Consider the following 25,095-nt stretch of genomic DNA (forward strand, 5'->3'; position numbering starts at 1 on the left):
AAGTGTTTTTTTCACCAAATCAGTGACATCATTTATGAATTTGGCAATTGAAGAGTTCAAATCTTGTAACTTATAAAAACATTTAGTAGTTTTGATCAGGACTGACCTGGATTAACAGATTTATTCAAACAATCTAGAAAAAAAAAAAAAATATATATATATATATATATATATATATATATATATATATATATATATATATATATATATATATATATATATATATAAATATATATATATAATCTTTACTGCATCAGATTAAATTTCCCCAAAGTGTATTGAGTTTTTTCATTCAAAGCATTTTCTCAAAATACGTCAAAATAAGATGTCACCAAAAATCATTCTGCTAAATGAAATACAGAAAAAGTAATGGCCAAATGAAGACTCTAAATCACTCCAGAGTGGATGAAAACATCCCCAACAGCATGTAAGAGTTAATATAAAGTCACTTATTGTTTTATGTTATAAAAAAATCATGTGCCTTCAGAAGACTTTGTTTTAAACCACTTATTTATTACCCATGTTATTTTTGGATCCCTTTATTTATGGGTGTTTTGAAGCATCAAAGTTTTGTAAGAAATGACATTTAATAGAGGAACAAGAATAATTTAGATTGTATTAAAAATATATTTGTCTTTCTTCCAAATTTTTGCAATGATATAAGGCAAAGTAAATTACACAAATAAAATAACTTAATAACTCACTCCTGCAATAAACAGATGTTTAAAATGTTAGGTTATTGTTGTACATCATCAACACCTTTTGTTCTGTAAGTTGACTCCTAAAGAATGAATACTGAAATGTTTGGAAAGCTGACTTACACCAGTAGTTCAGTATCTGTTAAGCAGGATTTTATAAGTGTGCCTAGAATATTAGATCTTACAGAGCTACCTTTGAGTTTGTTTGTTTGTTTGCTTGTTTTTCTAATTGGTAATTCCAATGATGTTTACATTCTTCATCTGGCTATTCAATTGTGTCTATTGTCTAAACTAACAGTATAAGATCAATCAGAAAAATGGAAACAATCCTGTAAGCCCAGCAATGTTTCAAAGTGTCTCAATATTTTTTGTGTAGAATAATATTTTAATGGTGATATGAGTATGTATAAACATCACTGCAACACATGGCTGTTATACCTTCATCACTCTGTAAAAGATCTATATTAAACAGCATGGTGAACAAAGCCTTTCTTGCTACTTTGGATGACTTTCAGTCATTTGTTTTAAATCGTTTTTTTTTTTTTTAAAGATTACCGTTGACTACATTCCAATGGTATCACCAGGATGATTTATTTTTGTAATAATTTCAGTCTTCAGGTTACATTCGTATATAAATTTTAGAGACACTAACATTTACAGGATAATGATAGAATATTATGAAAGATTAAACATCTATAAAAACATTATGAATCAATAAGAAATGAGTTGTTGTATTATAAATTCTGGCCCAGGATCCTTTCTGGCAGAGTACAGCTGTCTTGGCATATACAAGTTAAAAATATGAATAAAAAAAACAAAAACAAAGTGTTTGTGCATAGTGGGAGGAATAGAGAAGTTAGAAGTGTTGAAGCCTTTCAGAAAGGAAGCTCAGATTCATTTTTTAGCCCCCTGCCTCCCAGCTAAAGTAAAAATAATCAGATAATAATGCTAATATTTCAAGAGTGGCGATGGATTATTATTGTATAACATGTAATATGACAGTAATTAAACAATGGCACGATGACATGGAAGGACAGAATCAAGAACTAGAAGGCAGAATGATAACGGCCAACAGGTGAAATAGAAAAAGGCAGTTTTTTTTCCATGTTCTAAATGAATGTGATTGAGAAGGTCTTATCCAATCAGTGATAGGCTAGCCCTGTGCTGAAGGCTCCAGTGGGAAGGCTAGAGATTGTAGGCATTGTGGAAAGGGGGTTTTTGCATGGTCTCCTGTGTTCAGACCTCAGGCACAGAGTGATCCATTGAGGACTTCAGCAGGCCGCCTGACATCCTGAAACACAAAGATGAGTCATGATCAGGAAAATCTGATTCCATAGTAACTCATATGGTGGACTTTTTAAGTGGAAAAACTGAACGCGGCGACGCAGTGGCGCAGTAGGTAGTGCTGTCGCCCGACAGCAAGAAGGTTGCTGGTTCGAGTCTCGGCTAGGTCAGTTGGTGTTTCTGTGTGGAGTTTGCATGTTCTCCCTGCGTTCGCTTGGGTTTCCTTTGGGTGCTCCGATTTCCCCCACAATCCAAAGACATGCGGTACAGGTGAATTAGGCAGGCTAAAATGTCCATAGTGTACGAGTGTGAATGAGTTAGTGATGGGAAGTTCAGATCATTTTACTGACTCGGATCTTTGAGTCATCTTTTTTTGAGTCATTTCGTTCATTTGGTTCAATTTGCCAAAATATTATTAAAATGTTACAAATTGCTTCCAAACACATCTACAAATAGGCCAAAATATTGATCACACGAAAAATGAGTCATAAATAGAATACTATGAGAAGGAGAAAATAATAATTCAATGTTTACCTGCTCTTTTGTCTATGAAGGTATTTTTGTCTCTTAGCTCAGCTTACCTCTTCATGTCTTCAAATGTCAGTGGTTCGTTCACATTACACTGACAGTCACATATAATCTTAACCAATGTACACAGTTTGAGCCGATAAGAGCCATGATTAGTTCCCCTTTTGAGTCTTCTGGTTCTTGAGTCATTCGTTCATCACGTGACAGAATGACTCAGACCCGATAGAGGACTCAAGAGATAAACGGTTCAATTCTTTTTCCGGCTCCGAACGCATATGATTGGCTTTTGAGGAACGAATTACTCCGACTTGATAGAGAACTCGAGAGGTGAACGGATCAATTCTTTTTCCAGCTCTAAATGCATATGATTGGCCCATAATGAACGAATGACTCCGACCAGATAGAGGACTCGACAGATGAACGGATCAATCATTTTTCCGGCTCTAAACGCATATGATTGGCTTCTCGAAAGACTTGAAATGAACGATACCACCTGCACAAATGTGCGCATGCGCGGTTGAACGAATCACTCCCTGAGAGGATTCGCAGTTCTCGAGTCAAGATTCGTTCAAAATTAACAAATCGTTCATGAACGACCCATCACTAGAACGAGTGTGTGTGGATGTTTCCCAGAGATGGGTTGCGGCTGGAAGGGCATCCGAAATGAAAACATAAAATGAAAATAGCCCCCACCATAAAGGCATGGAGGCATTGGTTTTGATGTAGAAAATTATAATTTTTGGAACATTACTATCCTTTAATTTTGTTCATATGTAGAGATATTTGTGGATTGCTGTACATCCTGTGTGTATTAAGCACTGTGAAAGCGTTTTGGACCTGCATAGGCACATAACTAACGTGCTCTGTGTGGACTTTAGACCAGCAATCAGTTGGCCAACAGCGTGGTCAATTTCAGTTTTTCAAAATAGCAACACGCCAACAATGCGCCTTAACACACCTCCATTTTAGACCGGCACATCCATGAGTTCACAAAGTGGTTCAAATGGATTTAGTATTAAAACAACATGGCCTTAAACCTGAAAATTAGGGTTGCGCTAGTCTGAAAATAGCAACAAATCTAAGTACTGTGCAGGGTGTATGATTCAGTACAGTCTTATAATGGCTGCTATGGTCATTCTAATGGTTCTACAATTCTGGTAGTATTGTGATAGTGTATTAATACATTTTAAGAAGTCATTTATTCTTATTAAATACAGATGATATGTATGATTTTGTGTAATGGTTTGTTTTGGCTACAATCCCATTTAAAATAGATTGTACAGTATTAAATATCAATGTTAATATTAGGGGAAAACAGCAAATAAAGAAAACTGTCCAAAAAAACATCTTTTTTTAAATAGCTACAAAATATTTATTGTTTCATTTATATCAAATAGTATAAGATCATTTGGGTATATATTTAAAAATACTTACTTCTTGATCATGTGTTCAAAGATGAATTTAGGCATGATGGTGATGGTCATGGCAGTAGGAGATGTGGTCAAGATGTCCTTAATCTGAGTGTCCTATGGACAGAAAACAACACAATATTACACCACTCAATTAATTAACTCAATTAATTAACAGTTTGAGGTAGTAAATATTTAAACATTTTATAAGTAGGCATGATTACATGCATTCATTAATTAATTACAAAAAAAGAAATTGTGCAGATTGTTTGCGTTCATTGTGTCGTGTTGTTCATTATGTTCAAAACACTATGCCCCTTACTGCGTGCAGGCTCGGTCCCTCACATACTGACTGGATTGTAAAGCACTGGACTTTTGTCTAGATGAGCCCCTCTCACCTTGAGTCCAATGACGTTCTGGCCGTTGATCTCACAGATGTAATGTTCGGTGAGCAGGCCGTTACGAGCAGCAGAACCGTCCTTCACTAGAGATGTGATGCGCCCAGATTTGAAGATAAAGCCCACATGGCCAGAGCTATCCTTGTGCATGGTGATTGTGCGCTGGAATGGTCTAGAAAACAAAGAGATATCTTTTAAATGTGCGTTGACTAGCATCATCTCATCATCAATTAATATGCTGCACTCCCTATATGATTTTTTATAAAATTATGACATATACAGTCAGTAAGGCCATAAAGTCATGACTCTGGCCATCATAAATGTTACGACCCTATTCTTTGTAGTAAGTTTACTGCTTTTAGGTGTCAGTGTGAATGATTTTTTATTATATAAATTATTAAAAATTATTTTCTGTGTTAATCTGCCACTACTCCACACATGCTGATTTAACTTAATTTTAGACATGGGGCGATAACCGTTTTCACAGTATACCGTGGTTTGAAAAAGTCAAGGATTTAAATCTTTCAAAATTTTCTGCTGTACCATTCCTAAGGTACGTGTAAGGTTTTTTTTATTTAAGTTTTTTTTTAATTAATTTTTTCGTTTGTTTGTTTTTTAGGACAACAGTATCTCCAGCAAAAAATATATAAAACAAGCCATTTAAATTGCAAAGAAATCAGTGTTTTTGCAACGAATGAGGACAGCAGAAGTCAATCATTTATTTTAATTATTAAGCCAGACATGTTTCTTGCTACAAAATATGTTATTAAAATGTTTCTCAAACTAAAATATATTGTATTCAAAGGAGATTTTGTTTTTGTTTTTTTACCTAGACATTTAAGAAGAACATATTTTAGAGCAGTAAACAATACCGATGTATACATGATACTTTTATCCTAGGTTATCATACCGTCAGAAACTTATACCGGCCCATGCCTACTTGAACATTTTAAGAAATGTCCTTATATGTTGAAGTAAACTAACGTTATAACAAATAACCACTAGAGGTCAACAGAGCTCTACACAAATACACCCGTCATGTTGAACCTGTCCAATACACTCATTGAGGTAAAATTTTGAATATCTTATTACTGCATTTCTTTAATTATAACAATGTAAGGTTCATTAGTATTGTAAATGCTACTCATTCCAGCTTTACAATCAAAATATTCTGTCATGATTTCCTAAAAACATTTTTTAGAATTTATTTTTGAAAAACATTTGTTTTACAAATGCTTCTTAGGCGTAAACAAAAATAATTACTGGAGTAATGAAGCTTAAAATCTGATTTTTTTTTATTCAAATACTTATATACAAATTATATCAAATTACAATATGTATATACAATTTATAATGAAACTGAAAACACTAAATTACAATATTAGCATTTTATTCCAATGTTAATCAAATGATGACTTCAATGAAATGAATGAAAATAAGAGTCCAGAATAAGTGATCATTTTAGCTTTTTAATTACATTTAATTTGAATATGTTGGTATCTGCATCAAATTACAACCACAAATGATTTTATTTATAGAATGCATATGTAAATGTGTCCACTTTTAAGTTTTAAATATGAATGGCAAAACAAAACACCCTGCCGTACATATTAAAATATGCAGTATAATAGACTAAGTTCTTATAATAGCTTTTATTTTATATCAAATTATTTTAAAACGGCTTAAATTCAGTGTTTTAAATGATAGTGGCAAAGTACAAACATTTAAAATGACAATGAATCAGTATTTTGGGGCTACTCTGTGATCATTAAATAGAATATTTTTATTCAGGTGTCTAATCAAAAAATGCCTGACAAACTGCTTGACTCTCTTTTATCATTTAAAGCTATATTACACTTAACCAGATTGAGTCTCGAGAATATGGGACTGACCTCAAAGAAAAAAAGCAGTGTATTTGCACTACAGTCAGAAAGGACTGACCTGTCTCGAACGATGAGCTCGATGCGCTGTTCTGCTGCTGCCTTCAGAGCTTTATGGGCCTTATCTGAATTCCAGCCAGCAACGTTCTGCCCGTTAATCTGCAGAACCTGATCTCCAAAACGCAGACCAGCCAGTGCCGCTGGAGAGTTGGCTTGCACCAGCTGCACAAACACTCCCTACACCAACAGGAAATGACACGCATGAAAGATAACCATATCACCTGCTGCTGATGATGACAACAATGAAGCATACAGTATGCTGACAATGAGAGTGATGGGGGTAATAATGATGCACCAATCTCTGATTTATTTCATACAGTTCCTCGGAAATTGAAAATCTATAACCATTGACTGCCACGGTAGAAAAAAAAAATTCTATGGAAGCGACCAGCAACCAGCATTTTTCAAAATACTTCTGTGTTTAAAAGAAAAAAGAAACTCAAATTGAGTTTGAATAAATGAAGGGTGGGTAAATGATGACAGAATGTTTATTTTGGGTAACCTTTACCTTCAAGATAAAATCAACAGATGTATACGTATATGTATAAGTACATTAAATATAGAAGTTCGCTCTAGCATTAGATAGAAATTTTCACAGATACAATAAACTGATATCCTGTACATTTTTTTTTACACTTTTCTAAAACAAATTTAATTAAGTACAAATAAAAAAGGCTAATCCCAATTTCGGGGGGAGGGGTGGATGCATCTCTGAATAATAATAATAATATTAATAAAGAGCTGAATTTACTTACATTATCGATATCTCTGAGACGTAGGCCGACCTTTCCCTCCTGGTCTTTGCAGAGAATGACCTCTCGTAGGCCCGGGCGAATCTCTGCCCTCCTGATGCCCATGTCTGCTCCAGTCACGGGACGCACCATGCCACCCACTGAGCTTGGCACTGCCACTTGCTGCCCGGAGAGAGATTAATATTTTTATTAATATACGTGTTAGCATTAGTTACATATCAGGAAAAGATACTTCTCTAAAACTACAACCTTGGCCCATGGTCATTTTGTTTATTTACTTTAGATTTTGAATTAACGCTTTAATTAAAAATTACTAGATGGGGTAACCTTACTATGTTAGACTTTACAGTAAGAGTTCATTGTTTAATCTTATTTAGCTCAATTCTGTTATGTTTTGATCGAAATACAGATCGATTGATCAATGAATAAAAATTTACAATGACACAAAACTCATTTCTTATAATAAAAGAGATTTTCAAACTTTTTATAGGTCAAGCAATCTAAAAAAAAAAAAATTGTTTCCTGACAAATATTACGTTTATATTACAACCGTTTCTTTCTAAACGGTCTTGTGACACTTGTGACAAGTGATTATTCACAGGAATAATCTGCAGTACATCTATCAAAAAACTGCATAGATATAATGAACTTTAATAATATTTTATCATGATGAACTTGTGTTAACTATTGATAATAAAAATAACACATTTAATTACAGATCAAATTATATATTAAACAAAAAATATATATCTTGATTTCATCTAATAATCAAAGAAATAAAGTAAGAAATAACATCAAACCAATTACAAAAATATCTATTAGTTGTATAGACTATCATTATTTAAGTTGTAGAAGTACATGTCATTACATTTTGCATAATGCATTTAAAATATACACTAGTTAAAAATTAACAACAGTACTGTCATAAATATCAATACCAATACATACTGCTGTTAATATCATTATGGACGCCTAATCCATTGACTAATGCTAATAAATCAGTTACCAAATAAACAATCATGATAACATCTCTTTTTTCATTAAAAAAATAAATAAATAAAAAAATCAAAACAAGATATTCTCAATAGAAAGTGCTAACTGTTCATAACAACACTCAAAAAATAACAACACTCAAAAAATGTCTTTCTGCTTGTTTAAACTACTTATATAAAATGAGTTGAATCAACATAATTCTTAAGGTTTTTTTAGGGACACCTTAAGGTCCTGTGAAGAGCTTTGAAATATGCATTGTTTTCAGTGTTTGACCTATTCTGAAGCAATCACAATGAGAGTGTGGGACATTGTGTAGCTCCTCCCCTTTTTTAAAAGCGGTCAGTATTGTTTTGTTTTATGACAGCTCTGCCAGTGAGAGGGGTTGAGCTCAAGTACATCAAATGAAAAGCAAATGAGAAGCATTTTTGAATGGGCGGGGCATGTCAAGTACTAGAGAGCATTTGATTGGTTATGATGTGATAAGAAGATGTAATGTGAGGTGACGTGAATAAAACCATTGATCCATTTGGGCGGAAGTGACGAAAAATACAAGCTTTACATGTTTATATGAGTTTGATATATTCTAAATGTGAATTTTGTCTCTGTTTTGGGGCTTAATAGCTTATAGATATCCTAAAAAATAATAATACTGACACTAACATCTAAAAAACTTTATTTTAAATCTTTTCCATCCACATAAGGTTGTAAAATGATGAAGTTAACTTCATTGATTTGTGTTAGGAAAATGTAAAGGGTTTGTGTGGAACCCAGCATTATACATATAGTATATGGTTTTGATTTTTACCCACTGTAATAACAGAAATTATTGACAATTTTAAGACATTAATTATTAATTAAGAGACATGCATGTCTAATGATGACTAAGAGCTACTAATTGAGGCTTATTTGTATTTGTGACTCCTGTAAAGAGTCCTAAAACAAAAAAAAAAAAACAAAAAAAAAAAAAACAGAGAGACTCTGCTCTAATGTTTAGCACCTTGAACACTGAGCATCTTTAAGACGTTCTCAGAAAGCAGCCTACATTAGCAACACTCCAACACAGACCTTATGGTGCATGAGTCACTCCTGAGCTCTGCTTCCAGTAATGATGCTGAGAAGAATTATGGGTTATGCTAAGACACCCTGTGGCTAACTTGAACTATTCAGAGAAAAATCACACACAAAAAAATCCCAAATGGACAGATGCTAACACACATACACAACCACCGCCTCCTCTTTTCCAAAGGCTTACACAATTACTCTTGGCTGCTTAAACAAGGAAAATACTGTATAAATGCAGTGACGGTAAAAACAAACTGAACCAAGGAAGACTAACAGCACTGTAAGGACCGCATGAGAGACTATAAATGTCATTGTTTGCATATATTTAACATTTTTTTCAGTGGTAATTCTTTGGAACAAGGAAGAGAAATCTAACCTCACAAACTGAACTCTATAAACAAAGCTGTGCGTTTAATGACAATCAAGCCTTTGTGCTTCATAAACACACATTTATCCAGTGCTAATGCTACAGACGAGCAGTACAGTGGTGCAGTGTGTAGCACTGTCACATCACAGCAAGAAGGTCGCTGATTTGAGCCCCGGACTGAGTCAGTTGGTATTTCAGTGGGGAGTTTGCATGCTCTCCCAGTGTTCGCATGGGTTTCCTCTAGGTGGTCCTGTTTCCCTTACAGTGCAAAGACATGCAGTATAGGTGAATTGGGTAAGCTAAACTCTCTGTAGTGCATATGTGTATATCCTGGACCTCCAGGTTGGGGATTGAGCGTTGAGCTAATAAAAATTAGATACTATGAAACACCAAAATGGTGCGGCTAAATATCAACTTTGATATAAATGGGAGTAAGTACTGTGAGGGCGTACTCACACTATGTACAGTTCCCTTGAACCGGGCCAAAGCACGCTTGTCTCCCCCGACGGCCCGCACTCACATTACATTCAGGCCTGGGCACGCTTGCGACATCGATAATGCGTTGTTCAGTAGGGAATCGCTCTCACTCAGCACAGTGGAGATTTTTTTACTGTTAGTCGCTTAGTCATTTAGTCGTTTGATATGCAGTCAAATATTTCGCTGAACACATCAGCCACTTTTGACGCTCATACAAAATCATAAAGTCCTCTTGCTGCAGGAATTAGGAGGATTGCTGTAGGTGCAGTTGTCATGCAATGAGGGGTTTGCCTCTTTGATAATCTACGGCAGTTTGCGTTCATTAAGCAGTAAGAATGATTAATAAAGCCATATGATACAGTCCCGTAAAAGTCACGTCTTGTCTCGTCTTCAGTTTCGGGCTTAGATGCATTTTGCACTCACACAATACAGGGCTCTAAATGAACCTTTTTGCTTGGTAGCACCAGTGCTACTAACTTAAAAAATGTAGGCGCATCAGCCAAAAGTCAGTCGCACCCACCAATTATAAGCACCGTTACTACAAATTTATACAAACATATTTATTGCATTTGAAATCAACAGTAATCAAACTAACAAGCAAAAAAATATATATGCAAGCGTGAGGAAAATATGTCTCAACAAAATCCCGTTATCACAAGAAAATACAGTTTTATAACATAACTGAGTGACCAAAAGATAGACAAAACGCTTACCGGCACTGCACGTACTGCTTGACATGAATGAGTCTGTTAACGGTATAACTGCTGTTCTCACGGGTGCTGTCTGATATTGCACTGATGTTTTTAACATTTATTGTACCTTATTATATGCATATGTTGTGTTAATAGCAATAAAGGTCTATTCATGAGTTGCGATATTAGTTTACTCAGTGCAAGCCTGTTTGCGATGGTCTTTGTCACAGGTGTCAAACTCAGTTCCAAAAGCTGCACAGTTTACACTAAAATGGTTCCTGCACAGTTTACACCAAAATGGCACCATTCTGCAAAGTTTAGTTCCAACCCTAATTAAACACACCTGATCAAACTAATTGAGTCCTTCAGGCTTGTTTGAAACCTACAGGTAAGCGTGTTGGAGCAGGGTTGGAACTAAATTGTGCAGGGCTTCGGCCCTCCAGGAATTGAGTTTGACACCCCTGGTCTATGTGGCGTTCAATTTGACATATAGCTGCCACTTGCACGGCGGACAGCATCTGCCGATTATATGAAGGATTAAACTGAAGCTTGCGTGCTAGATGTGGCAAACAGTTACCTGAAAATTCCATCCCACAGACTTTTCATAGCGGACTTGAAGCCAACGGAAGTCTTTTATCCACTCTTCGAAAAGTGTAGATCAGGGATTAACATTCAGCACATGATCTTAGTAAGATGTGTCATTATTTGTAACTTTAGATGCCATGGTTTCTAAAACAAAATCTGTCAATGTTACCTTTATTTTCATCTTCAGCGCTTTACAATTTTTCGCGGTAACAGCTCTCTCTGTCATCCCAAGCCAGAAGGCATTGACTGAGTGATTGACAGCTGATATTTCAGTGCTAGAGCAGTGGTGGGCTAATAAGAAGAGCGCGAAGGCGGGGCAAGCATAACGGACTCCTACGGACTTTGTTTACTGCAGCAAGTTGACAACTGTTTAAAACCATTCCTGAACGCTGCGTTTCGCGTTTCAAGAGCAAAGATGCATTCTGTGTGAATGTCTCCCAAATCCGCGCATGTGCAGTAAAAACTGGTCACACTCAACAATTTTATGCACTCGCACAAATGCTCCCAAATATATTTTGAGGTCGCATAGATAAAATTTTGGGCGCATATGCGACCAAAATGGTCACAATTTTGAGCCCTGCTATAAGCGTACTGAGCCAAAACCCAAGTGAGCCGCGCTCTGACACATCTCTTCCAACCAGGCCAGGGCCGGCCTATCAAACATGAATGAATGCCGAACATGAATGAATGCCTGAGCATTCGTACTTCTCAAACAATCTGGGAAAGGGCCTGGGCACAGTTCGGATAACATAGAGTGAGTAGGTCCTTAGTAATGCTACAGAAGCATGCATGAACTTACAGTAGCCACTGGGACCAGTGCAAGGTTTCTCTGGACCTCATCGCTGTTCAGACTGAGTCCCATGTAGTCTCCCAGCTCCTCCAGATTGGGGTATAGAGCTAAAGAAAAAAAAAGGAGAAAGCATGATGGTGTTATATATATATTTATTTATAAAATTATAAATAAATAAATATATATATATATATATATATATATATATATATATATATATATATATATATATATATATATATATATATATAATTTCTTTTTTTAAAAGCGACATATACTTTGTGTAATATTTACAACAGATACTTTTACTCCACTTGCACTACATTTTTAGTCAAGTAATAGTACTTTAACTTAAGTATGATTTTTCTGTACGCTTTCCACCCCTGATGATTAGCTATCAACCTTTTCTAAAGGAGATCAAAAAATGAAAATTTATTCACCCTCTAATTGTTTTTTTTTTTTTTTTGCTTCTGTTTTTTTAAGAAAATATTTTGAAGAATGTGGAAATTTGAAGCCATTGACCTCAATAGTAAGAATAAATGTACTTTGGAAGTCAACGGCTACCAAGTTACAACATTCTTTAAAATATCTTCTTTTGTGTTCAACAAAGGAGAGAAATTCAAATGATTTAAATTGCAACCAGTGAAAGGTAAGTAAACAGTGAGAGAATTGGGTAAAGTATTCTTTTTTCATATTTGGACATTTTTGTTTACTTTTTGTTTTAAAATCAGAGGTTTTCTTTTAAATCAGAGTGTTTTGTGACAACATTGAGCAACTGCAAAAGCAGAACAGAAAGGAAAAAAAATAGAAAACGGGAAAGAACAGCAAGTTCAAGTGCCGACACTCAATCGTCCTACAGTCGCTGGTTTTAGATTCTGGCCATGAATGTTTCCATCTAGTAATTATTTCCTGGGTTGAGTCATGGTTACAGTGTTCGCCCCTCTTCCTGCTGCTTTTCATTGCACTAAGATTGAAAAATGTCTGCCTTTGAAACGCGCTCCAACACAAAAACACATTAGCCAGCCATTATGCTCACATAATCTAACATTTATAAAAATAAATTCATATCCATAGAAATCCTATTAAAGGGATAGTTCATTCATATCTGAAAATTCTGTCATGATTTAAGCACCCTTGTTCCAAAACAAAAGATATTTTGAAAAAAGCTAGAAACCTGTAACCTGATTTCTATAGTATTTGTTTTTCCTATCATGAATGGTTACAGGTCTTCAGCTTTCTTCAAAACACCTACTAGAATGTTCTACAGAATAAAGAAACTCATAAAGGTTTTGGAGTAAGTTAAGGGTGTTGAATGCGGACTGAAATAATAGCTGCTGGAAACATTTCAGGTTCCACTTTATTTTAAGGTTTGACTCTGGCTAATAATAAACAATTATCTACAACTTTTGCCACAAAAAAAAAAAAAAAATCCTCATTTGCTGCTTATTAATAGTTATTAAGCTAGTAGCTGGGTTTACATTTATGGTAGGATTAGGGATGTAGAGCACAATCATGCAGGATATGTACTTTATAAGCACTAATAAACAGACAGTGTCTTAATAATAGGCAGGTAATAAGCCACTAGATGAATGGTTTCCAAAGTGGGGGTTGTCGCGGGACAATGTCAAGGGGTCGCTTGGTGATTTACAAAAGTCAAATAAATTTAACTATTGGAATTACCCTATTTTACCTATAACCCACAGAAGATAAAAATAGTAGTTACTAGTTACATGAAGAACAACAATATGCAAATGAAAAGCCATCAGCCTTTTAATTTTTTTTTCATTGGATTGGTGTTTTAACGTTATTAACAACACAGCAATAGTGTCAGATGCAGCAAAATAATTTCATGGCACCAGATAAACTTTGACACCTTTATGCCAATCAAATTCATTAAAAATAAATACAGCCACAACTAAACATTGACAATGATCTCTGATTGGTGGTCTCCAAAATTAAACCAAGAGTAGACTTGTGCTGTAAACATTGTGTCCACCAGTCTCTTTAGCTCATGTTAGTATTAAATTAATCAATAAATGACTATAAAAATGATATAGTTGTTAGACTGTTGTACTTTTTTGTGTTGTCAATATGCTTGTGTTTATATAAGCCTATTGTTGTGTGCGCAACATTTGTATATTTTTAACCACCTACAAGGAATTTGAGGGTTGCAAGTCACTGCCATTATTATTTTGTGGGTCACAGGCTAAAATGTTTGGGAACCCCTGCCCTAGATAATAGTAAGAATTGATACTTATACTAAAGTATAAAACATATAAAAAATATGACCTATAGGATCAAGCTAAACATTCACCATTACTGAGACAACCCGAGAATGTTTAAACAGCCACTTTAAAAAATTCTTGTTTTTTTTCTTAATTTTTAAGCATCGTTATGTAATAATCTGGCAGTGTGCTGAGAGGCCTCACTTAGGAGACACAATGACAGAACAGATAAGACAAGTCCAAAAAAAAAGTAGGGAAGGCTGTTGTTGCCCTTTGATTGAATAGCTCCCAGATTCCCTTAGGCAGTGGTTCTCAAACTGTGGTACATGTACTACAAGTGGTACGCAGGCTTCCTTCTAGTGGTACGTGGAGAAATCACTGAATAATTCAAGTAAAAAAATGAACACACTTTCAACCCTTTTGATGTGTACGATAACATCGATGTGATCAGGAAATTGATTTTAATAGGCTAAACAAATAGGTGTCAAAACGCGGTGTTTAGTGATTATTCATATTAACCCTCATTTGTGTAATAAACATACGAGTTGATGATCAACAGAAACGTGAAAGAGAAACCATTAAAGAGACGGTGTGATGTTCCTGCTGCTGCCTGTTTTTATCATTAATCAAACAAAACGAGAAAACCCCTCACTGCTCTTGACTGAAGGACTTTTGTTACAGTTAAGATGCTTAAAGCAGTTTGTTTCATATTTTATTTTATTGTATTTCTCTTTCCTTTGCAGGGTGGAAAATAACTGTATAGATACAATTTAAGTCAGAATTATTAGCCCTCCTAAATATTAGCAACCCTTTTCCTGCCCAATTTCTGTTTAATGGAAATAATTATTTTTTACTTATTTCTGAACATTATAGTTTTGATAACTCCTTTCTAATTAGTGATTTCTTTTATCTTTGCTATGATGAAAGTAAATAATATTTGACTAGATATTTTTCAAAATACAAGCATTCAGATTAAACTGCAATTCAAAGGCTTAATTAGAGTAATTAGGCAAGTCATTGTATAACAGTAGTTTCTTCTGCAGACAATCAAAAGATATATATATATATATATTAACATATATTAATAATATTGACCTTAAAATGGGTTTCAAAATATTTAAACCTGCTTTTATTCTAGCTAAAATAAAACAAATAATCGTAGAAGAAAAATATTATAGGAAATACTGTTAAAATTCCTTGCTCTGTTAAACATCATTTGGGAATTTTTGTTTTTTTTTATTTCTCAGGAGCGCTAATAGTTTTGACTTCAACTGATAATCGGTTTAAATAATCGTGATTACAATTATGACCTAAATAATTGTGATTATGATTTTTCCCAAAATCAAGCAGCCCTAATGTTTGTTATGTATTCTATCATTTGAGGTTGTTTTCCTCCCCATACTTGTAACAGTTGTTGGGGGCGTATCTCATATGTTTATATCCCAATGTTGACATGTATAGTTTAATCACTTGCTTCTCTGAAACACATAGCCTAATCTAACGAGCAGTAAGCAGATCTAATATCTGATTCATTTATTCATTTTCTTGTCGGCTTAGTCCCTTTATTAATCCGAGGTCGCCACAGCAGAATGAACTGTCAACTTATACAGCACGTTTTTACGCAGCAGATGCCCTTCCAGCCGCAACCCACCCCTGGGAAACATCCACACACTCATTCACACACACACACACACACTCATACACTACAGACAATTTAGCCTACCCAATTCACCTGTACTGCATGTCTTTGGACTGTGGGAAAAACCAGACCACCTGGAGGAAACCCACGTGAATGCAGGGAGAACTTACAAACTCCTAATTTCTAATTTAAATATGTAAATCCAATTCATATATTTAAAATACAAGTTAACATTTAGATTCAAAGATATACAAATAAGTCATAACTACATGCAACATATTTCAAAATTTATCAGACAGAGTTATATATGAATGACAATATGACGTTATAACCTATATTTATGAGGTCCAAGAAACATTAGCAGGTTTTTATGAATAGGCTACTTTATGAAAATACTTTACATTTAAGTACAGCAGTTTTCTTTAAATTTTTTAGGAACAACGCCATTTTTAATTAACTTTTAAAATCACATTGTAATTTAAACATTGACGTTTTATTTATCTTATTTTAGTTGTAAGTGTGTTACTGTTCAAACTATTTATTATTTAAAGTGGCTGACAATAATAAGTATTCATAATAATAAGAATAATCTGCCGTGTTTGTGAACTGTGCAGTGCTGTAGCCGCATAATTAGGCCTACTATGTATTTCAATATCTGTCATTATGGTTGTACTTGGAGAGACTACTTTTTCTGAGGTGGTACTTGGGGAAAAAAGTTTGAGAAACACTGCCCTAAGGCATGTCTTCATTTCCTGTTTGATAATCACACAAAACATTGGCAAGCCTTTGATCTGTATAAAAACAGCTCTCACTCTGCTCTCCAGAAATGAAAGGGAGAATGGCATGATAAGGAGAGGGAAGAAAGACGAGAGTAAGAGGCTTTGAAGGTAGACAGATAGGCAGGGCCGCAGGACTCACTTGAGCTTGGCATCCCCTGTGTGGCAGGCTGTGGCTGGTAAGCACCCTGAGTGATGGCTGGAGTGCTGGAAGTGGCATTAGCAAACTGGGATTGTGCCTAGAAGAGCAAATCACATGTTAACATCCACTATAATCTAATAACGGTTGTTTTAAAGGGCCATAATCAGGCTACATCAGCATAATACCAGGTATCTAAAAATTGATCTTTCTGCACTAAATTAAAAACAGTGGGCAGAAGTTGAAGATTAATCTTCCTTTGAATTATTTTTCAAGCATAAGTGATGTTTAACAGAGCTAGGACAGCATTTCTTATTATATTTATCTTTCTGGAGAAAGTTTTCATTTCTTTTAGTTGGGTTAAAATTAAATATACATATTTTAAAATGTAAAAACTGCTAAGGTCAATATTATCAGTCTCAAAAAAGTTGGCTACAAAACAAAAGTCACTTGTTCAGTGAATTGGCTAATTAATCTAACTTGCCTCATTAAATTAATTAACCTAATTAAGTCTTTATATTGCAAAACTGCTAGTAAAATAGTACACAGACTTTAAGGCAAAGACAAAATTAGTTATTAAAAGTTATATGATTAAAAATGTTGAAAAAAGTGTTCTCTGTTAAACAACTTGAGAAATATTTGAAAATAATTCATTTTACAGGAGGGCTAACATTTTTGTCTTCAACTGTACACGTCTGGAAAATTGAACTGAAAACGTCTCATTTTAAAATTGCTGTATATTTGATAATATTTGTGTTGATATTAGACTTCTTAATTTCAATAAATGTAATATCAAAATTTATTTTAGAAAATTCATACATTAACAACGTAGTTTCACTTGTATTACTAAGTTTTGTTACGATGCGATGATCCGTTAAATTGCTAATACAGTAGTAGTGAGCTACACACTTTAAGATATTCTTCTTTTGGTGTTTTATTTGACGTTTGTCAGGAAAACTGACAAAAAAAAAATAAGTAAAAATCTCTAAGCCTTCCTCCACACACTTTTTAATGAATGTAATACTCAGATAAAACTATCACACTTTATGTTTTAAAAAATGGACAGATTATTCTAATTGTTATTGTAATTCAGTTCAACAGAATACATTTTCTTATAAAATCCAAATAACTATCATTACAGGACAAACAGGAACAATGAGCTCAGAATCTCCTGTCAATACAGCAACAGAAAATACTGTATTTTGTATTTTACTCTTTTAATAAATAAGCACAAAAAGGCAATACACAGAATTGCAAAATGCAAAAGAGCTGATTATGGAATATACGTGGACACTGCATCCTAGAATCATTTGATTTTAGTTTATTCAATGTTATTGAATCAATCTTATCTGTAGGACCAAAAAAGATAGAGAATTTAAAGTTGTTTTGAAATCTGTATTTGCTCAGACCCTTACATGCTTATTCACAATCTTTTATTTTTTGCTTTGCGTACTTAAAATAACAAATCATATAAATGTTAAACATCTGAAGCTATAATAAAGTTGCTACCATTACTAACTGAAAACTATAAAGCCTAAAATTGAAATACAAATGAAAACTAGATAAAAATTTAATTCTGTTTAGAACAAGAAAAACAACAATGTACAGAACATGACTAAAAAAATAAGCTAAAACCATTTTTCTACAATTATATTTTAATAAAACAATGCTGCTTACCCTAATGACCTTGTCCACTTTAAGGTCCTCTAGCGATGGGTACAACGACATCCTAGAAAAAAACACACACAATTGTCACAGCATGAACATGAGGGAAAACAAAGCAGCATCCAGCTATGTGTGCTAAATCATCATTTTATATGGAGCCATGGAGTTTGTTTTTTCTGCTGACTAGAAACAACATGACTCCAGTGGGAACTGAAACCTATACTAATTAGACGGGATGGATGAGAGTATATTAGGAGCAATCTAAGAAAGAATTATGTTTTGATCAGGATCAGAAAAACAGAGTTCATCAGGCTTCTCCATCATGACACACACTTTCAAGAATGTGAATCTCTGGAAATCAAACACACAGACAGACGGTTGTGTCACTGGTCTCCAGGCATTAGCTATAAAGTGGTGTTGCTTTCACATTGAGAAACGATCCGCCTGGGAGTCCATCTGTGTCTTCTGCACAGTCATCCTCGTTGATGTAACAAAAACATGTCGATAATCCTCCAGAAATTATAATGCCTCCTACAATAACCCTGGCTGCTCTTTACTTCAAATACAGACATACTTATGAGTTCAGAACAGAGCAAGAGGCACATATAAAACCTTGTGCCAATGCAGATTTAACAATGAATCATGCTAGGTGCTTGCATTGACAACTCAAGAAAAATACTTCTGATTGTTACATCAAACCTAGTTTGAAAATTTCAACCTGTGAATTAATAATAAAACTACAATAAGTGGAACGTCAAAAAACAAATTATGTAAATATCAGGGTCAATGTTCCAAAATCAGAATCAGAATTATTAGCCAACCTAATAATTCACTCTTTTAAGAGCAACGTGTACAACTGGAAAGGGGGCAGTAAATGATGCAATAATCGTTTATCTTGATTATTGGTTTTTCATAATTATTAGAAAGCAAAATCGAAATCGGATTTTCGATTAATTGCACAGCCCTAGCAGTAATCACAATATCATGATATTTTTATCCAAGATTATCATACCGCTAGAATCTTATATCAGCCCTTGCCTAGTGCATACAGACTCAAACCAATTGTCATTAGGCTTGCCACGATAGACGGTGTTGACGGTGATACCGGTGTTAAGACGCAACACCGGTGACATCACTTTTCCACCGTGACACCGTCCCCACATTTGTTTTTTTTAAGTATTCGTTTATTTTTTTTTTAACATTTATTTGAAATAAATGGAAAATATAATTATAAATAATTGACTTAAAACGAGAGCATGCTCTATAATTAAAATATATACATAGCTACAGTGCGTCATATTTCATTTACCACGGGAGGAGAAAAGAGGAGTGGAATTTACAGAAAGAGGATGGAGGACGATTTATTGTCAAAACGCAATGCAAAAGCGCCTGTTTGGCAATATTTTGGGTTCAAACCAAATGCATAAGAGGACCTGAAGACGTTAATGAGGCAATCTGCAAACTTTGCCTGACAAAGGTGGCAGTATCTGGAAACATAACTTATTTATACACGCACCTTATGTTTAACTATGGGTGGGTCGCGGATAGATCAATGGCCATAAATACGCAACGCATACTCACATTTTTAAAAAATCACTCGACCATCATCTCACAATGTTTAATAATAAATATCTTTCTTTTTTATTATTAAAACGAGTGATTTAGCAATGCCGCGCCATTGACAATCCAACTTCAGAGAAACATCGTGGAAACGTGAGCACTTTTTCCAAAGTTCAGCTGTTCTTTTTTCCACTTGATTATGTGTTTAATGTAAAAAAAATCCATAATGAAAAGGCCGACAAGAGCGCATCTTTTATAACTGAGGACGCTCTCTTCAAAAACCGAAAGTTGCTTCTTCTGTCTGGCAATATTTCAGCTTTTAATATATGAAAAGTTTATTTAGATGAGCCAATATTAAAAATTGCAATAAAGTAACTGAGACGTGTGGCCACACATCGAATCTGAGGACTGATTTTTCTCTCTCTCTCTCTCTCTCTCTCATTCAGACATCGAGCCGCAACACAAGTCAAGTTGCAAACTTAGGCAGGTGCAGCTGACAGGTAGAATAGCTGAAGCCTTTACGAAATCTGTCAAAATACACCACTGAAATTAAAAGGCATAAATGTCTTTGAGCCAAAAAAAAAGTCTATTGCTAGGATATCTGTAAAAACGCAATTGGAGCCAAAGATATGAGTTGTGTAGCCTATAAATTATAGGCCTATTAATTCTAATAAAATTAAAATTAACAATTCATTGCATTTTTCGTTTGATAAAAATATACGTAAACGGAAAAAATCAAAGGTTGGCTAATTTGTATTAATGTGTTTTAATATTAATGAAAATATGCTCAGTCTATTTAATTAATGGCTATATACGCCGTCAATAGACAAGCCATTCAAAACATATTTTACTGTGTACAGGGTTATAATGTATATTTTACAATAAAAACTAAACGTAGCATGTCTCGCTGTCATTTAAAACATGTAATTCATACCACACCAGAGCTGTGGACCTGTAGTGTTTAAACTTACAGGGCGGTTGGTCAATAGTCTTACTGCGCACTGAACTCCAATCCGAGGGACTCGATAGTTACTCGATTATAGACAACATTAACTTGAGAGATTTAAAAAATAAAAGGTATTTTTTAAAAGGAACAACGCGCAAATCTGCAACAAATAAAATAAAAATAAAACGTCTTGCCAGTGCTGTGTGTATTCCGCCACTGACAGTGTGAGACGCCCTTATGCTGCGCCTGTAACAACCGCTTGTAAGAGAGATCAAAGCTGTATCGATATAACCAAAAAGCAAGATCATATAGTTATAAATATTCCATAACAATACTTATAGAAATATTTATACATTTACATGTTGTATATTGAGATTGTGTGATCTGTATAGGTTGTCTGATCTTTCCAGAAGCTGTAAACTGACACATGCGGTGATGTTTAGCTCTGACGAGGCGCTTTTATTTAGCCAGTAGTCTTTAGATTTTTTACATAATGTTCCAATTCTTAACATTTTTTAAATATATAGTTTATATATAAAATGAGTGCTCGCTTGTTTAGCTGTGATCATTATGCAAGGATCATATTTCATATTCGGTTTATTCTTCAATAGCCTATAGATTCGTTAATAATGTATTTGATAAACGGATTGTTCATAAGGACTAAGCTGTTAATATATAACATAGGCGTTTATGATTGTTATTTGTGTGGTTCCAACTTCCACAGTTTTTTCAGCCTGTAGCATTGTTGTGTTTTATTCGTTATGTTTATAAAAGTTATGTTTTGTTTAATAACAGGGATTTTTTTTGTAGTTTCCTTTTCGTCCATTCAAACAATTGACGCCGAATTGGCAATTCCCGCAAAACTGAAAGTGAAAGTATTATACGCACGCATTTATAAGCTATTTAAAAGCAGAAAAAAGTGGAAATGAAGAAACGCCCACTCCCACGGTGATACCGGTATTACCGGTGTTGTCACGTGTCGATTAACCGGTGGGGAAATTTCCTCACCGTCACAACCCTAATTGTCATGCAAGAAATGATGAAATACAATCCATGACATTAAGTGTTGTTGACTAGGCATGGGACGATAACCGTTTTCAAAGTATACCGCGGTTTGGAGAAGTAAAGGCTTTAAAACTGCCAAAATTCTCTGTAATTCCCTTACCAATGAAGACAGCAGAATGACTAATGAAGACAGCAGAAGTCAATGATTCATTTGAATTATTTAGACTGACATGTTTACTGCTCCAAAATATTTAAAATCTTTCAAAAAAAAATATTAATTTAAAAAAAAAAAAAATATATATATATATATATATATATATTGTTCCCAGACATTTAAAAAAGAATATATTTTAGAGCAGTGAGCACAATACCAGGATACCATGAAACCGTGATATTTTTATCCAAGGTTATCATACCGTCACAATCGTATACCAGCCCATGCCTATTGATGACTACTACACACCAATGACAACTCACTATCATGCCTATAAATGAAAACTTTTTATTATGAACTGAACACTATATGGACATTTTTCAATATGACTTGTTGTATACAATTTAATTGCCATGATACAATAAAAAGCAATTTAATGAGGTCTAAAGTTTATGATTAACAGAACTCACAGAGGAAACGCCTGAGCACCACCTCCACATTTAACTAAGAACATCCCATCAGAAATCATCACTTTAAAGCCAAAGCACTGACAATGCTTCATATCCAAACAGAATGAAACATTAAACACTGCCTGAATGTGCTGTTCATCTCCAAGAGGAGGAGCAATGAGAACCTTAAGTGCTTTGCTGGTAACACACATCCATTACTGGAATGGGAAAGGAAATGGAGCAAAGTGAGAGAGGGGGAGAGAGCGAGAGAGAGAGAGAGAGAGAGAGAGAGAGAGACAGCAAGAGAGAGAGAGAGAAAAAGACATAAAGAGAAATTGTGTTATCCCTTCAATGATAGGCATAGTTTATTTACTATTTTAGAAAGATTTATTTATTTACATGTCACTATTATTATTATAATTATTATTATTTATTGTTGTTTTTATTATTGAATCCTAAAAAGTTGATTCTTGAAAATCTTCTATCTCTTATTATTACTATTAGATTTTAATCTTTAATACCATCACATTTGTCTTCATTTGCTCTGTTTAATGTAAATCAGAAATTTGAGAGGGAGAGAGATATGCACTTACAAACAACACACAAACATGCACACATAAACTGTTATAATGACTCTTAAAGTGATGATAGTTAAATATACTGTTTATTATTATTTTGTATTATTAGTTTTATCCTGAAATGTCAATTATTAAATATGACATTAGAGGTGCTGTATGTAAGTTTTTGACTCTTTTAAAGCATAAAAATGACATAATATGTTTGCAAATCTTTAGGAAACGTGCTAAGAGAAGATTCATGTTTATCTAAAAATCAATGCTGATGTCAGATATTCTTCTTTGAAAATGTCTGTTATAAGCGTCTGTCTTTGTTTTGGGTTTTTTAACCCGCCCACTGCCACTTTAGCCAATTATTTTTCAGCCCCCTGGGTTGCCTTGGTGGAAAACTGTGTATTTCATTCTATCAGAAAGGCTCTGAGAACATGCTTTCGTGACCGAAAAGTGACAGTAGCAGACTCTAAAATGAGACAAAGATTCAGAGTTCCACATGAGGATTAGAGCTGTGAACCTACACTAGTCTCACGGTTCGGTTACGATTATCATGCCATCGATTCGGTTCAATTCGATATTTTGGTGCATCACATACACAGTTTTATATTTTCTTCACAGCAGCAGTTCTTGTATTAAAATGTATGGATATATTTATATTTATATATTATTTGTAATACAATTTTGTAATTTAATACAAACAGTCAGATATATAAACCGTAACTTTAAACAAAATGAGCATTAAGCAAATAATATAAACAAAAATATAAATATCCAGCTCAATTTCTGATCCTTGTCTAGTTCTCTCACACCTATTTGATTGGTCACACCCTCAACAAAAACGGTTGCGATTGGCTCTTGTGTGCTGCGCTCTTCACAGATGATCAACACTGATAAGCGGCAGGCGGCAGCGGCGATCTCACAGCTGATGTATAATAGACACGGTGGAGAAAACTCTGCAGACACGCGCTCGTTTCTTTATCTAGACGTAACGCTGTAAAACAGCCGAGAGGAGAAGAAAAGCCACGCCAGCAGGTCAAATGGGCCACTGTGTGTGTGTGTGAGAGAGACAGAGCGAGAGAGAGAGAAAGAGAGAAATTAAGTACTTTTATTCTCTCGATCTCAGTGAAATAGGGGGTTTTGTTGTATATGTCAGTGAAAGACTGATCCAGCAAACACACACAGTGAAATTGTGCACAGTTTATGAGTTTTAAGTAGTTAGAGCGTTGTAAATACTCGCGATCGCCTCCCTCGCGACAGAGCACATATGAGGTAAATGACGTCAGTAATAACCGTTTATGATTATTACTGAACCAATACCGAATTGTCCGTGTCTTCATCCCGGTGCACCGAAGAAACGATTAATTTTGACACCCCTAATGAGGATGTTATTAATTAGCAAATAAAATAAATATTACAAGCATAAATAACAGTAGGGCTGTGCAATTAATCGAAAATCCGATATCCGTCATATACGCCTCCTTTCCAGTTGTACACATTTGTTGCTATGCAAAGCTCAGTTCCATGTGCAAATTACTAAAAGCATGTGCTGTAATGTAACTTTGCAGCGCGAAAGACCGTGTGTTTATGTGTGTTTGTGTGTGTCATCTTAAGTCATCTTAACGTGAGCGCTTTAATGGTCACATAGGTGTCAAAACGCGGTGTTTAGTGATTATTCACATTAACCCTTATTTGTATAAAAAACAAACGAGTTGAGAATCAAAATACATGTGAAAGAGAAACCATTAAAGTGACAGCGCACTATTCCTGCTCGTTCTGTTTTCATCATTAATCAAACAACAAGGAGAAAATACCTCACTGCTCCTGACTAAAGGACTTTTGTAGCTTAAGTGCTTTTCTTAAAGTTAAGATACTTAAAGCACAGTTTGTTTCATATTTTTAATCTATTGTATTTATTTCTCCTTCCTTAGCAGGGTGGAAATAACTGTATATGCAGTTGAAGTCAGAATTATTAGCCCTCTTGAACATCAGCAAT

At 34.5% G+C, this 25,095-nt stretch overlaps 1 protein-coding gene across 1 annotated transcript in view; it reads right to left on the minus strand.

The window, feature by feature from the left end:
* Positions 1-523: 523 nt before the first annotated feature.
* Positions 524-25,095, minus strand: part of sdcbp2 (syndecan binding protein (syntenin) 2) — a 33,566-nt gene continuing 8,994 nt past the window's right edge. Inside the window, exons 2-9 of the mRNA NM_212691.2 lie at positions 18,432-18,483; positions 16,758-16,854; positions 11,985-12,082; positions 7,013-7,171; positions 6,259-6,434; positions 4,318-4,489; positions 3,945-4,036; positions 524-1,989 (exon numbers count right to left, since the gene is read on the minus strand). Of these exons, the coding sequence (NP_997856.1) occupies positions 1,935-1,989; positions 3,945-4,036; positions 4,318-4,489; positions 6,259-6,434; positions 7,013-7,171; positions 11,985-12,082; positions 16,758-16,854; positions 18,432-18,482 (900 nt within the window). The 5' untranslated portion in view covers position 18,483 and the 3' untranslated portion in view covers positions 524-1,934. The remainder of the gene's footprint in view (positions 1,990-3,944; positions 4,037-4,317; positions 4,490-6,258; positions 6,435-7,012; positions 7,172-11,984; positions 12,083-16,757; positions 16,855-18,431; positions 18,484-25,095) is intronic.

The sequence above is a fragment of the Danio rerio genome, chromosome 23 (assembly GCF_049306965.1).
Source record: "Danio rerio strain Tuebingen ecotype United States chromosome 23, GRCz12tu, whole genome shotgun sequence".
Lineage (NCBI taxonomy): Eukaryota > Metazoa > Chordata > Actinopteri > Cypriniformes > Danionidae > Danio > Danio rerio.